Genomic DNA, 13,668 nt, shown 5'->3' on the forward strand with positions numbered 1-13,668 from the left:
AATAGAACAATTTAAAGTAAATGTATGAGTAAATAAACATGGCTAGTTCTACCTTACTATGTGCATATACCTGCAAAGCTCTTCTCCCAAGTCTTGTAAATGTCTTTCCGTTTTCTTTAACTTATTCCTTAATACCACAACATTTGCAAGCAAGTCTTCTTCATCCTCGTGATTATGAAAATCCCATAAGTAAGGTTCCATTGATATTATACATTAGCCTAATATAAGCAGTAACTAAGAAAAAAGTATTAATATGAGCAACTTCCAATCCCTGAAGAAAGAAGTTCTTTAAAAACATTAATAAAATAACAATGTTTTAAGCTTTTGCTTTTCTTCATGCTCCACTGCAGATGCAAAGCTGGCCTCACAGAAGAATGAGGCCAGATTCCAAATGGAATCTAATAAAGGCACGCATGTCAGCAGTCAGAACATGTACAGTTGAAAACATGTATAGTTGGTGCACTAGCTTCTGCTGCACAGAAGCACTCCTGGCCATCAGTGAAACTCTGGGTATTCAGTTCAGGGCTGAGTCCAGAAGTATACCCAAACTGTGACCCTGTCTCTTCTGAGAGTGTGTACTCCAAACTAGTATAGGTTGAGACCATATTCTTTGAACTGCCTTTCAACTGATTAGGTGCAACTCTGTTTTGTCTGAAGTAAGCTTCAATTTGTTTGCCCTCATCCAAGCTACTACCAACATCAGACACCAACTTAGAACCAGAATAGCTTCCCCTAGATTTAGATGAAGAAAGCTGGATGACATCAGCATCAAATCCCAAAACTCTGGATAACCCCTCCCAGTTGTTTCATACTTATGTTAAATAGCATGGGAGAGAAGATGGAACCCTGAGGGACACCATCAGCCAAAGGCCACAAGTTTAAATGGTACCTTCTGAAATCACCTCTCCAAGAAGGATTGGAACCACTATGCAATGGTGTCTCCTATTCCCCTCAGACAAATGCTCCAGAAGGATACCATGACTGGTGATAAAAACCCACCAGAACAGTGACAAACCCTCCTTGTCTAGTTTCCAGTGTTCATTGTTGACCAAGGTGACCAAGGCATTATCTGCCTCATGGCCAGAGAATGCTAAAGCCAGATTGAAATAGAGCTTGATACTCCAACTCATCCAGAAATCTTTGGAACTGAAAAGCCACCACACTCTCCAACACTTTGTCCAAGAATGGAATATTGGAAGCCTGCCCAAAATTATTCAGTACAGTGTGGTTCAGAGAGGTTTCTTCTTAAATATAGGTTTTACCTCCACCTCTTTTAAGCAAGACAAAATCAATACATGCTACCAATGTCACTCTAGTCAATGTCCTGCTCATTTCATCAGTTACAGCACCTTGGAAAGCCAGAGAGCTCCCTTGGCTCCATTCTGTGGAAGAGGGTGCACAAGTGGAATGGTGTTAATTGCTGGGCTTTCACTTTCCAGAGATCCACCAGGGCTTTAGTAGAATCACCTACCGTTGTGATGGAAGAAAACACTCAAGAACATTCAGAAAATCATCAGGATCCATCAGTCTCCTGAGGGAGACCATCTTACTATTTCCCCACTACTGTAGAGGCTGAGTTCCACCAAGTCTAAAATCTTTACAGTGTAAAAAAGCTTATGCTACCAAGTTCCTTACTTTATTAATGATAACTTGTTGGTGCTATATTAAATTGGCCCTAGCTCTTCTGAAAAGACTTGCCCATTGTAAATTTACATATACACTGTTGATGGCATGCACATCTATAGTAACATTCACTGAATCTTTTACAACTAGTGACTGCTTTTTGCAGTGGAATTGACACACACATTATAATAATTGCAGTGACTCACTGGAAAACATGGTGACTGCAGCAATGAAACTTCAGATAAAATGCAGCTTATGTATTCAAGATTAGTAAATACTTTGTACTAGAAAAAACATTTGTGTTAAATTCTAAGCAACCCCTGGACTAGAAAGCAGAGTTCTACAAATGTGACCAGTTTCAGTAGTCCTTCCATAGACTGCAAGGTCAATATTGTGTTTATTTTTCATTAAAACATGAATGCATGCATACTAGGCATACACAGTGTGAATAGCTGAAAAGCATCCTTATCTGTGGGATGGATATTTTGAGCCAATGTGAACTTTATTATTATTAAATTTATTTCTTGCAGCACATGAATGTGTCCTAGCAAATACACTGAAAATTGTTGGATTACTCAAATCAGAGAATAATATGAATACAGGGCTTGTTAGAAACCCAGAGTGATAGAAAACATCTTGAGCCTGTCTTCAAGTAATTCATATATATAGACCAGAGGGGTAGGTAACCTGGGGCCTTCTGTGTCATTTAAACTAGAGTTCCTATAGTCCATAATCACTGGACATGCTGCCTGGGGCTGATAAAGTCGTACCCCAACACATCTCGAAGGCACCAGGTCGTCCACCACTACTATACACCAATCTACAGGGTCACTATCTGTGGCTGGCCCAGTATTGTCTTTGACATACACAGAGCCATCCGTCTCTTTCCGCCTAACGCCTGCTCACCACTTATTCCCGAAAACAAGCTCTGTTATGACCCTGAATAGCCATCCCTCCCCTCCACGTGCAGTGTGGCTGCTGCACTCGGTAGTGCCATCCTCCTCTCACGGTTCTTCCAAGGAACCGCCTCGGTACGGCGGGTTCCAGGCCAGAGTCCTTCATGCTGCTTAGCAACACTGCATCTCTGTTCTTCCCCCTCCCCTCCCGTTTTTAATGATTTTTTTTTTGCATATTTCATTTCTGCGGGCGGAGAGAAATTATCAGCTAGGAGCCCGACTCAACTCCTTTTTTCCAGAGGAAAAGCAATTTCTTACCCACCCCCACTCGAAGGAAATGGCTCGGTAGTAACAGCCGCACTATGGCTTCAGTGTTAGGAATCACAGCCCTCGGACAGAGCCGTTTGTCCTACTTTCGAAGCGCGCAGGCCATTCGGGAAGCGCCTCCATGAGTGGCGGAGGACAAGAGACGGTTCAATACAAGCGGTCACCTAGCCTACTGATTCCTAGACTTCCTCTCCATTAGTACTCGGGAATCGTAGTTTTCTTACTTTTTTTCATGGCAACCTTACCTGTTCGCAACAGAAAGGAACTACATTTCCCACCATGCCACGCGAACCAACAAACTTTGAGAAGCCTCCTATCACCCTAGAGACAGATCCGCGTTTAAAAAAAGAGCTGAACGAGGCTCGGTGCTTCCCGCTTCGTACACTTCGCTCGTACTACCTCAGCCCTCCCTCCTCCGTACGCGGTGCATTGTGGGTACCAGCCCGTCCTTCGCCCAGCCGAGCGGGAGGGAGGCTTCGAGCGCGGAGCGTCTGCTGCGGAATTTCCCGCTTCCCGGGCTGTGCGGACGCGGCGGGATGGCGACGGAGCTCGCGTGGTGCCTGCTAGCCTCCCTCTCTCTGCTTGTGCTGCTGCCACCGCCTGGCGCTTCGGGCTTCGCCACCGCCCTCGACAGCGACTTCACCTTCACGCTGCCCGCAGGCCACAAGGAATGCTTCTTTCAGTCCATGCAGAAAGACGCCTCGCTGGAGATCGAGTATCAGGTGAGAAAGGAGGTGGTATGCGGAGCCCGCGTGAAGGCTGGAGGCCGTCGCCCTTCTCGGGCCCTCGGCTTGGGGGTAGCCTGTTAGGCGCTCACGTGCGTGGGCTTGTAGCCAGTGTTAGATCCGCTCGGAGTAGACCCATCGGAATGAATGGAACTTAAGTTAGCCTCACATTGGATACAGTTCGATATGTACATCAGTGCCTAAGCGTAATGTCGAAATCCAAGAATCATTTAACATTAACAAGTGGTAATTTTGTTTCTGCGTTGTAGTATTTAAGGCTGAGAATGAGAGCATTCTCACACAAGCGAGAATCACACACCTCACCCAGTTACATGTGTGGAAAAGTTGGATAGACAATTATGTGCTTTCCTATGTTCGGGACTCTAGAGTGTAGTTCTTTGTCTCCTTATTAGGGAAGTACGACCAATTACACCTATTATGCCCAGTAGGGATTACTGTCGTGTAACGGCATTGCATTTCAGCCTCTGCTTTATTTTTCCATAGCCGTACCTGGGTAGGAAGAGGAACAGCTGTATGCTTTATTTTTCTGGCCTTGGAAGTTAAAAGAGCTAGATTATCTTCTTTGCTGTGACCCTTAGACTTCCACTGAAGGTAGCAGTGTACCTGGAACCAACCTGGAATAGTGTAAAGAAAAGTGTAATCAGCGCTGGTACTGTTTTTGCCAGCTTTCTTCCAGTCTTGCTTTGGGTTTAGCATACAAACACCAGATTGAATGTTGGAAAGATGCTTTTTGGGACCACCCTGATTTGTTTGCTGGATCAGAACTTCAGGATGCATTTCTAAAGAGCCCAGCAGAAAGCTGCGAGAGTAATACTTCTGTTTACTTTGAAGAAGAGTGACCTTTCATATTTGTTTTGTAGAGCAGATAGGCTAGCCAGATGTCAGTGAAAGTCTGGGTCAAACTGGTTTTAGGAGTTTGATTTGGCAAACTAGATAACAAAGAAGAGCTGGATTGCATTTCTATTAGCAAAAGCCACGTAAGCCAAAGATACTGAAACTGCGATGGCAGAAAAGTTTTACTGAAAATAAGGCGGAAATGAGCTCTTGTTCTAGCAGGATGGAACCACCTGGCACAAACCAACTTATCTGCAAATGTTTGTTTGTTTGTTTGTTTATTTATTTATTTGGAGATTTTGTATGCCGTCCCATTAGCATGTCGCTGTTACCCTGTTCTATAGCATTCTTTTATGACATTTGCTTTATTAATATACTTATTTATTTAAGGCATTTTTATCCCATCCTTTACTGAGATCTCAGGACAGTGGTACAACAACAACAATCCAATAAAACCAGAATTAAAACTAAATCAGTTCTTAAAATACCTGGAAAATAAAAAGGTTTTGGCCTGGCCCTGAAATGAAAAAAAAACCCCCAATAATTACCAAATTAACATACAACCTTATTCTGTGCAGTTATGAGAAATTATGAGGTGTGCATGTATTTGGATTGTTTTTACATGCTTGATCATTTAGCTTTTTGATTGTATCATGATTTAGAATTTTTGTAGATTTTTGCAAATAAGTTTTAAATGGAATTCATGGGTCTAAGTTAAGGCCCATAGAGAGGAACAGTTGTTAGTCAAAAAAAATAAGTCTTCTGTACACTGATGGCTTCTTCTTGCAACATTTTTCCAATTAATGTAGTCATTGTTCTGCCATAATGTGGATGATGATGAGTGCAGGAGTACCAAGTACTATTTTTAGCAGTTTCATTGATCCAAGATTATCCTGTTAATACACTGAATATATTTATTATAGTGCCTTGAAATACTATTGCCAACTGAATCTATAGCCCTCTGTAAATTCATAATATAAAAATGTTAGATAATTTAAAGCTGTAATTTCCATTTGTTGTTCGTTATCCCTTTAGGTTCTAGATGGAGCAGGTTTAGATGTGGATTTTCACTTGATATCACCAAAACAGGAAACCCTTGTTTTCGAGCAGAGAAAATCAGATGGTGTCCACACGTAAGTTTAAAAATTATCCCATTCAGACTTTGCAAAATAATTTTTAAAATGACTGTTAAATGCCAAACTAAGAACTTAATTTTTTAAAAAATACTTGTTCCTGAGATTCATGGCAAAAAGGGAGCTCACAGAAAGGGGCTTTCCAATTCTCTCCTCTTCTACAACAGCCCTGAAGAAAACGCTCATCATTGGGGAATCCTTCCTAAAAGAGTGAAATGGAACATGGGGAAGCAGGGGTGTTAGTAGCAAGAGGAATTATCCAAACTCTACCTTTATGAATGTGAAGTATGTTAGGCAAATAGCTGCAAATTATTATTAGGAGATTGGAAAACAATTCACAGCTTGCATGTTAAAACACAATGTCTTGTGTTTACAGAGTGGAGACAGAGGACGGTGATTACATGTTCTGTTTTGACAACACCTTCAGCACATTGTCAGAGAAGGTGATTTTCTTTGAACTGATTTTAGATAATATGGGAGATGAAGAACAAGAAGATTGGAAGAAGTATATTAGTGGTACAGATCTTCTGGATATGAAGTTAGAAGATATTCTGGTAGGTATATAGCTAGGTTTTAATACTTTTGTGTAATTTGTGGCTGTCTATAGTTAGAATTAACGTGCTCTGATTGTCCTGATTAACAAGTCCTCTGTTACAGTTCCTGCAGCGCCATTTCTAGTGAGCTTAAACTGATGGCAGAGATATTACTTATTAAATTTATATCCTACCTTTCTACTAGCATGCTCAAGATACCTAACAATCAAATTGAGTAAAGGATTTAAACTAAATCAGTATGATAGAAAATTGAAGGCTAGACTCTACTAGATCCTTGATAAGGATGTTGTAGAGTGGCCAGATGACAAATAGATTGTCCTTGGTTGCCCCCTCTGCAACTGACGGTTGATTTACTCTGTGTCACCAGTGGGAATTGCAAACAGAGTGTGCTGTTTGTTAATTCCAGGTGAGTAATTGCTTTGGACTTCCAGACAATACCAGGTTTAAAATACTTTTTGGGTGATCAAGTACCTGAAATATGTTTAACCCTACTTTCCAGAGTATTTTGTGTGGTGTGGAGACTGACATGTAGCACATCAAAGTAGCAATGCCTAGTGAGACAGAGGCCTGGGCCCCAAGTCAAAAGAGCAACACTTGGTTAATATTGTATCGGTGGGCAGAAGGTTTTGGGAATGAATAAAGGGAAGGGCTTTTTTGTTCTTAAAAGATTAAATGATGTACAGTGTATGAAAGGCAAAGGAGTACTAATCTTAGATTTATGACTATGTAAGAGAAAGATCTTTTTCTCTTTTGAAGGCTCTGGAGCTAGGAACAGTGACATGTAGGAAAGAGGGAAGGAGCAGGGACCCACAGTATCTGATGTTAGTTTGTTTTCTGTTGAAAGTGGGACACCTCAAAGGCATATCATTCTAAAATGAGTGTTTTGTTCTTTATTAGGAAACTGTCAACAGTGTGAAAGCCAGGCTAAGCAGAAGCATCCACCTTCAGACCTTTCTTAAAGCATTTGAAGCTCGTGATAGAAACATACAAGAAAGCAACTTTGACAGGGTAAACTTCTGGTCCATGGTCAATCTGGCAGTAATGATTGTGGTGTCAGCTGTTCAGGTTTATATGCTGAAGAGTCTTTTTGAAGATAAAAGGAAAAGTAGAACTTAATGCCCTGATGTCATAAGAGCAATAAACAAGGGGGAATGTAATGCACTGCTACAGAAAAGGAGATGGAAGATACATCCCAGCTTGTTTTGAATAGACTATAGTTAACATTCACACATGACTTTTAAATGAGAGCAGAATGCTTTTCTTTGCTCCAAGAAGTTGCAATCAATTTTTAGACTTGGTGCACAACTTTAATACCTGTCTGAATCTCCTAGGCCATCTGTCTTGCACAAAATACTGGAACAAATTCAGATTTTTAATATTTGCCATATTTGTATATATCTGATGTCTTAACCACTGTCAGCCTATATGCAAGGTTTTTTATAAAGATAGCAAAAAAATCTCTTTATGAATTTATTTCATCTTATCCAACTTTGAGATTTCAGTTAAAAGGAGTGTTTGCTCTGGGCAAGCTATAATAATATTTAGTCTGACTGTGATATTTGGTATATAAGCAAAGACTGTTTACAAAGAAAAATATTCAACCAATGAACTAGCAACTAAAATGTTTTGCTTCCAAACCTTAGGTCTCTTATTTTGTGAATTTAGTAGTCTTTTGACTTCTGTATGTTTAATAAACATAGCATGATCAAGAGTCTAAGCCCTTTAAAGTGGAATTGTTACTTGTATGCAGTATCAGTTACAGTAGTCCAAATTCAGGACCTAATACATCAAACTTGAATTAAGAATGTTTTGCAATGGATCATTGGTCCAAAACTGCAAAAATACATAGTCTCAAGATACAGGTTCCATCTTCAGTTATGTACTGAAAGCAAAATCTCTCATTTAGCAGTACAAGTACTGTATCACAGGGACAGGTGTGCATACACTTTGCCTGTGGACTTTCATTATTAGCTATTGGCGTTGGGGAATTTTTGAATCTTCCTTTCGCTCTGACATGTGAATTCATAGATTGTTAGAGACGCAATCCTATGTTTATACAGAAAAAAGTTCTAGAAAGTCCAACATTATTTCAGCTAGCCATGCTGTGCATTGTAGAATTTTTTTCTAAGCATGCATAGAATTTCACCCTATTGTTTTATTCCTCTGTGGGTCTTAAACTAGGCTTAATGTCATAGTACTATCCCCTCACTGTAACATAAGACACACTCTAGGATTGTTATCAGAGTGTGCTGGGGGTTTGTCTAATGCAGGGAGCTACAGTTCTCAGGGTTGGTAGTGAGGAAGAAAGCAAGTAGTCTAGTTCCATTTCTAAGAATCATCTATCCAGTAAAAGATAGTCATGGCAACAAACCACACACTTGAAACAAGTCGGCTTTAATATTGGGTGGCAACATGCATGTTTTGTTTTGGGTTGGTATCTGTATATGGCTGTACTATTATGCATTTGAACACTCAATTTGCATTATTGTGTTTACTATGCCAAGTAGCTGAAAATTTAATTTCTTGCTGGAGTGAGAGGTTTATAATCAATTCTATAAAGAATTCAAGTTTGGTCACTGATTTGTTAAAAACATGCTTCTCAGTGCTGTTTTCTTGTTTTCCTTAGGATTACTCAAAACCTTAAAAGGGGGTACCTTGTATGAAAAACACAAGCTATAAGTGTTCCTAAATTTGTGATTTAAAAACAGCACAAAAATGTGAAGTGTTATAAGAATATTTACTTAGAAGCAAGTTGTTAGTAAGAGTGCTGAGGCTTGCACCTTGAACTTTCCAACTTCAATTAAAGCAGCAAATCATTGTTCACCAGGTGTTATATATGTTTGGTATTCCCTTGGAGAATTTAATGTACAACCTTCTATGCTTGTTTGAACACTGTGAATGTACTCTTACTGTATAATCCTGGATATGTCCTAGATTGTTTTTCTCATGAAAATTCTTTGTTTGAGGCCTCCACAGTTAACACTTTTAATAGTTAGAGGTGCTGCAGATGGCCTGCTGACTCTTGTTCAATTCCCACAGACTGAATACATAATAGCAGTATACTCGAAGGAAAAGGTATCTCCCAGAAGCAATAATTTATTTAGGTTTACCATAAATTGTTTAGTTTGAGCTAACAATAGGAAGTCATGAGAATTTGAACCGATTTTCAGTGCTAGAAGGGTGCAGTTTGCTAAAATAGCCAAGAGTTAATCAAGGGTTGTGAAACAGTAAGAACTCCACAAAGTAATGCTGTCATGCCTAAAGGGACAAACATGTGAAAATACAAGCATATGAATTCAGGAGTAACAAGCTAATTCCTCACTGCAGCTACTCTAGTAGCCTCCACTTGTGTATGTAATCTTGCATTCAAATGAGTCTTTTTACAGAATGCTAGAACTGTGTTGATTTGAGTCTTAAGATTATCGGCCCACAAGCAATAGGGTACCCAATCAAGATCCTTGAAAGCTGCTGAATACCAGTGCCTGTATGCAAATAAGAGAAAGCCTTAAAGCTAATTAAGTTTATGTGGCAAAATACATGTACAATGCAATCCCCTGTAAATTTATACACGTGGATGATGAGGAAAGGTCTAGGCTCCTTTTAGAAACCAAGCGATTAAAATGAACACACCACTGCAGTGTTCAGAATGTGAATAGCCTCTTGACCATTCACAATAAAATACTGTTAATAACTTTGATAAAACATCCTTACCAGAAAGCTGTGACTAAGGCTACCTCTGATACTATGCTACTACTTACTAGTCTACTCATTACTATGGTATATAGATTTGGCTTCTAACAAAGTAAGGCTATACATGTAGTTTAACAGTTTTATCAAACAGGTTTTCTTACTTTGGCACTCAAGGTTGTGTTGTATAACTTCAGGTTGAGGAAGAAAGTGAACATTGTAAGAAAGGAAAATTGCTAAAATTTTGGCTGTGAAATGGATAAAATTAATAAAAGTGTATTAAACCTCGTAATGTATTGTTATTAACATGTACAGTGCATCTTTTGTTTCAGGAGCCTGGATAAGCCATGATGGTGCTTATTGGATAAGGGAGCATCTTACTTAAGGGATAAGGGAGTATTAGCAGTCATGCTGTTACTTATACAGAAGATGTGACTATTTGTAAATTGCAGTCATGCTAGGATACTACATACAGTGTTGATGTATCCTCATTTAATCAGTTGCCAATAGCTAATCAGTTTTATGAACCAAAAATACAAATATCTCTAAGATCTTTTATAAGTGTTTTGCTTGATAAGTGAGTTAGATACTTCCCCATATAGTGCAGCCCTATATACGTCTATTGAGTCTCATTGAGTTTTACTTGCAGGTAAATGGGTAGAAATGCACCCTTATCCCAGACCGCCCCTAAAATAGTAAATGTAAAGAATGATTTTCCTTTTGGAGTTTTCACCAAATCCTATCCTGTATTATAACCAGCCCTAATTTTCAAAGAGCAAATGGGTAGCTAAACCATGGGTGGACAACCTGTGGCTTTCTAGATCGTCTGTCTCATCTTCCTATCAGCTTTGCCAGCAGAACTAATAGGGAGGATAACAGCGATAGGCTAAGATCCTGAAGGGCACAAACAGACATGAGCATAACTCTTAGCTTAAAGGTGAAGGCTAACCACCAAAACTATACCTTCAAAAAGGCCTATCTACACATAGAAAAGAAACAGTTTGATACAGCAACAAGTCACTATTTTATCCGAGTGTGATAGAACTTATCTTTGTAGGAATGCCACAATGTTTGCTATTCTCATAAAGCTTATCATATAGAATTTGAGCCATATTGAATAACGAGACATCACTAGTTAATTTAAAAACATTTAAGTTTTTTAAAATTGTTAATACTGAGTTTGTCAAATCTAATAATTTATTTAATAAATATGAATAAAGCATGTTAGGTTTAAAGAATCACTGAATTGAATTAGTGTAATCTAGAAGAAAAAATGGATTAAAAGAGGCTTTTCTATTTAAATCAAGAACCAATTTTCCTTTGAAAAACTAGTATTTACAGTTACCTACCAAACAAGCATATCACTTTCACTTCATAAAACAAGCGTTATGGAATTTATGGAATGTGCTCCCCATTTATGGAATGTACTCCCCAGAGAGGTCTGCCTGGCGCTGTCATTATTTGTTTTTCGGCACCAGGCCAAGACCTTTTTATTTAAACGATATTTTAATAATTGTTGACATTATTTATTGGTTTTAAAATATATAGCAAGGATGTATCCAGATTTTTTATGTATCTATTTGTATCAGTATTTATTTATGATGTTGGAAGCCATCCCGAAGCTTATGCAAATGGGATGGCATAAAAAAAAAAATCCAAATAAATAAATAAATAAATAAAGCTGCTCTATTTGACCAATAACTGACAATTCATAGGCATTTCATTTTGCTTGTTATTTTGTTTCTGTGAAGGTGGGGTTGGTCCAAGGCAGAAGGAAAGGAAACTACATACCACAAAAATAACACTGACCAGTGTTCAGGTTCTTGTTTTTAAAACTTAACTTCATTCTCATAATTTTTGCTTGTACGGAAGCTGCTCTATGGAAATAAGAAAATGCATTCCTTATATAGATTAAAAATATGCATGTGTTACAATGTAATGAATAAACAGAAGGCTTAATAAGAAAGAAACTAGTTAAATACTATAGTTGTAAATTAACATGGTTCAGTAGTCATTTTTGCACCATTTTCAAAATATCTGAAATTGTATCCATGGGAAACTTTAGTAATTTTTAAACCTTGCTGGTTTAAATCAATCCACCCTTAAAGGCAATGTAAATATATTTTAGGTAGCAGTAGTAATGTTCAAACAGAACAGCGAAATATTATACTTCCACACAGTTTGTTTTATCAGTAGACAAAATGAGAACAGTGGCTGCATCTGATATAATGGATTAAAAGAGTGTAGTTCTTTTTATCAGCTGTAATAGAAGCCAGAAGTGTGACAGTTCAGAAACAAATAACACTTAAAAATTAATGTTAAAATGCAAATTGTTCCTTGTGACAAGATGATGTCAACTGTGTCAATCTCTGAACCCTCTAGAGTAGATTTTCAGAGGGCAGAAGTGGTTGCTGAGGGCTCCTGATCTTCCACCAATATGAGGGAAATCTGGCTCCAACCTAATGGCTACATTCACACAACTCACAAAGCTACTCTCAGTGCCACAGTGGGTGGGAGATCTGTTCATAGAACAATCCATATGGCTCAGGCAATCAGTCTCAGACAATAAGGTTCACCATGAGTTGTTCTCCCGTTCCTGCCCACTCAGTCTTGTAGTTGGATTTCCAGTGCCCTTTGGAGTAAAAACCATCTCGGTCCCTCCCTCCTTTGTTCCAGTCCCTATGTTTTTGTTCACCACCATTTTTGTGCTGTCTTCCCCAGAGATTTGAAACTGCTCAACTGAGGTTGAGGCAGGGGAGTGTCTCCAGAAAGGTGAGATATTAACCACACTTTTCACAGTTCCTTTTTCAAGCAAGCACTTGCTGTGGTTTCCTGCCAGTACTTTAACCCTGAGAAGGCAGCTGAAGGGGATAGAGTGACTGGGAACCCACTGCTGAGGGGAGGGAAAGGACACATACTGGTGTATCCCATTGTGCCACTTCAAAGGTTAAAAAAAATCTCTGGAAAATATGCACTTTCTGATAGGGAATATGTATGCAAATATTGTTGGGAAGCAAGTGATGGAAAAATATGCGCAGACTTCACAGCTGAGAAATAAATAGGAGCAAAATATGCATATTCTATTTTCTTCCCTGCCATAAATATGCATATATTTTCCAGGTCCCTCCCACCCTTCAAGAAAGCTAATTTTTTAGGCAGGTTTTAAAAAACCTTTCTTCCTCTGCAATTCCTTTTTAGAACCCTTGCTATGGTTCCCTGACAGCTTAAAAATCTGACTGAGTGGGGCCACATGAATGTGTAACTCCTGTCCCACTTACTCCAACTCATTCTGCTAACTCTAAGGGCCTTTAAAAATGCCTCCCTTTCCTAAAATAGCTAGAGACCTGAGGGAGTGTAAAAACTGTAACACTAAGAACTGTCAGTTCAACACTTGAAATACTGAGGAATATACTAATAGGAGGGAGATCTTGTCACTTCCTTTCAGTGCACCTCTTTTCTCCCCTTTACTGGTGATTTTTGATTTGACCTCACGGTAACTTTTAGTCTCACCTTAATTTTCATCAGTTTACCAAATGCACTTTGCTCCCTTTGGTAGCTGAAACTTACAAGAAAATCAGGGCAAGACTACAAAAATTGCACAGCTGCTAAGTGCACATTTGGTGAACTTCAAAAGACCACAAAAAAAAAAAAAAAAAACACAAGAGTGTGAAAATGTGAACCAGTGGTTATTCCAAAGTGCCAGTACAGTCATTGGTGGCAGCATGGGTGTGATTATAAAAAGCAGCAAAGGTTTTTGCTGCTGCTCTCCAAATGTCCTATTAGGCAATTTCCACAACTTTATATTATAGACTCTATTTCCAAAGGTCAGATGACATGACAACTCATTGCGGGACACAGAATACCTAGA

At 38.9% G+C, this 13,668-nt stretch overlaps 2 protein-coding genes across 7 annotated transcripts in view; one reads left to right on the forward strand and one right to left on the reverse strand.

Annotated features, from left to right (window-relative positions):
* Positions 1–3,257, reverse strand: part of CCDC18 (coiled-coil domain containing 18) — a 41,040-nt gene extending 37,783 nt beyond the window's left edge. For 2 of the 6 annotated variants that reach the window (XM_044432580.1, XM_044432579.1), the window contains exon 1: positions 2,842–2,981. Coding sequence is in view for 4 of the 6 variants with exons in the window: in XM_044432576.1 (XP_044288511.1) it covers positions 71–201 (131 nt within the window). In the remaining 2 variants the exon portion in view is untranslated. Of the gene's footprint in view, positions 1–70; positions 1,468–2,837; positions 2,985–3,091 lie in introns of those variants that run through there. The other 4 variants (XM_044432576.1, XM_044432574.1, XM_044432575.1 and 1 more) reach the window with 4 other exon arrangements.
* A 22-nt stretch (positions 3,258–3,279) lies between these two features.
* On the forward strand, positions 3,280–10,092 carry TMED5 (transmembrane p24 trafficking protein 5). Its single transcript, XM_044432586.1, has 4 exons — positions 3,280–3,568; positions 5,462–5,559; positions 5,936–6,113; positions 7,011–10,092. The coding sequence occupies exons 1-4, from the start codon at positions 3,383–3,385 to the stop codon at positions 7,227–7,229; spliced, it is 681 nt and encodes a 226-aa protein (XP_044288521.1). The 5' UTR covers positions 3,280–3,382; the 3' UTR covers positions 7,230–10,092.
* Positions 10,093–13,668: the final 3,576 nt, after the last annotated feature.

Source organism: Varanus komodoensis, unplaced genomic scaffold (assembly GCF_004798865.1).
Source record: "Varanus komodoensis strain SLA01 unplaced genomic scaffold, ASM479886v1 scaffold24, whole genome shotgun sequence".
In the NCBI taxonomy this organism is placed as follows: domain Eukaryota; kingdom Metazoa; phylum Chordata; class Lepidosauria; order Squamata; family Varanidae; genus Varanus; species Varanus komodoensis.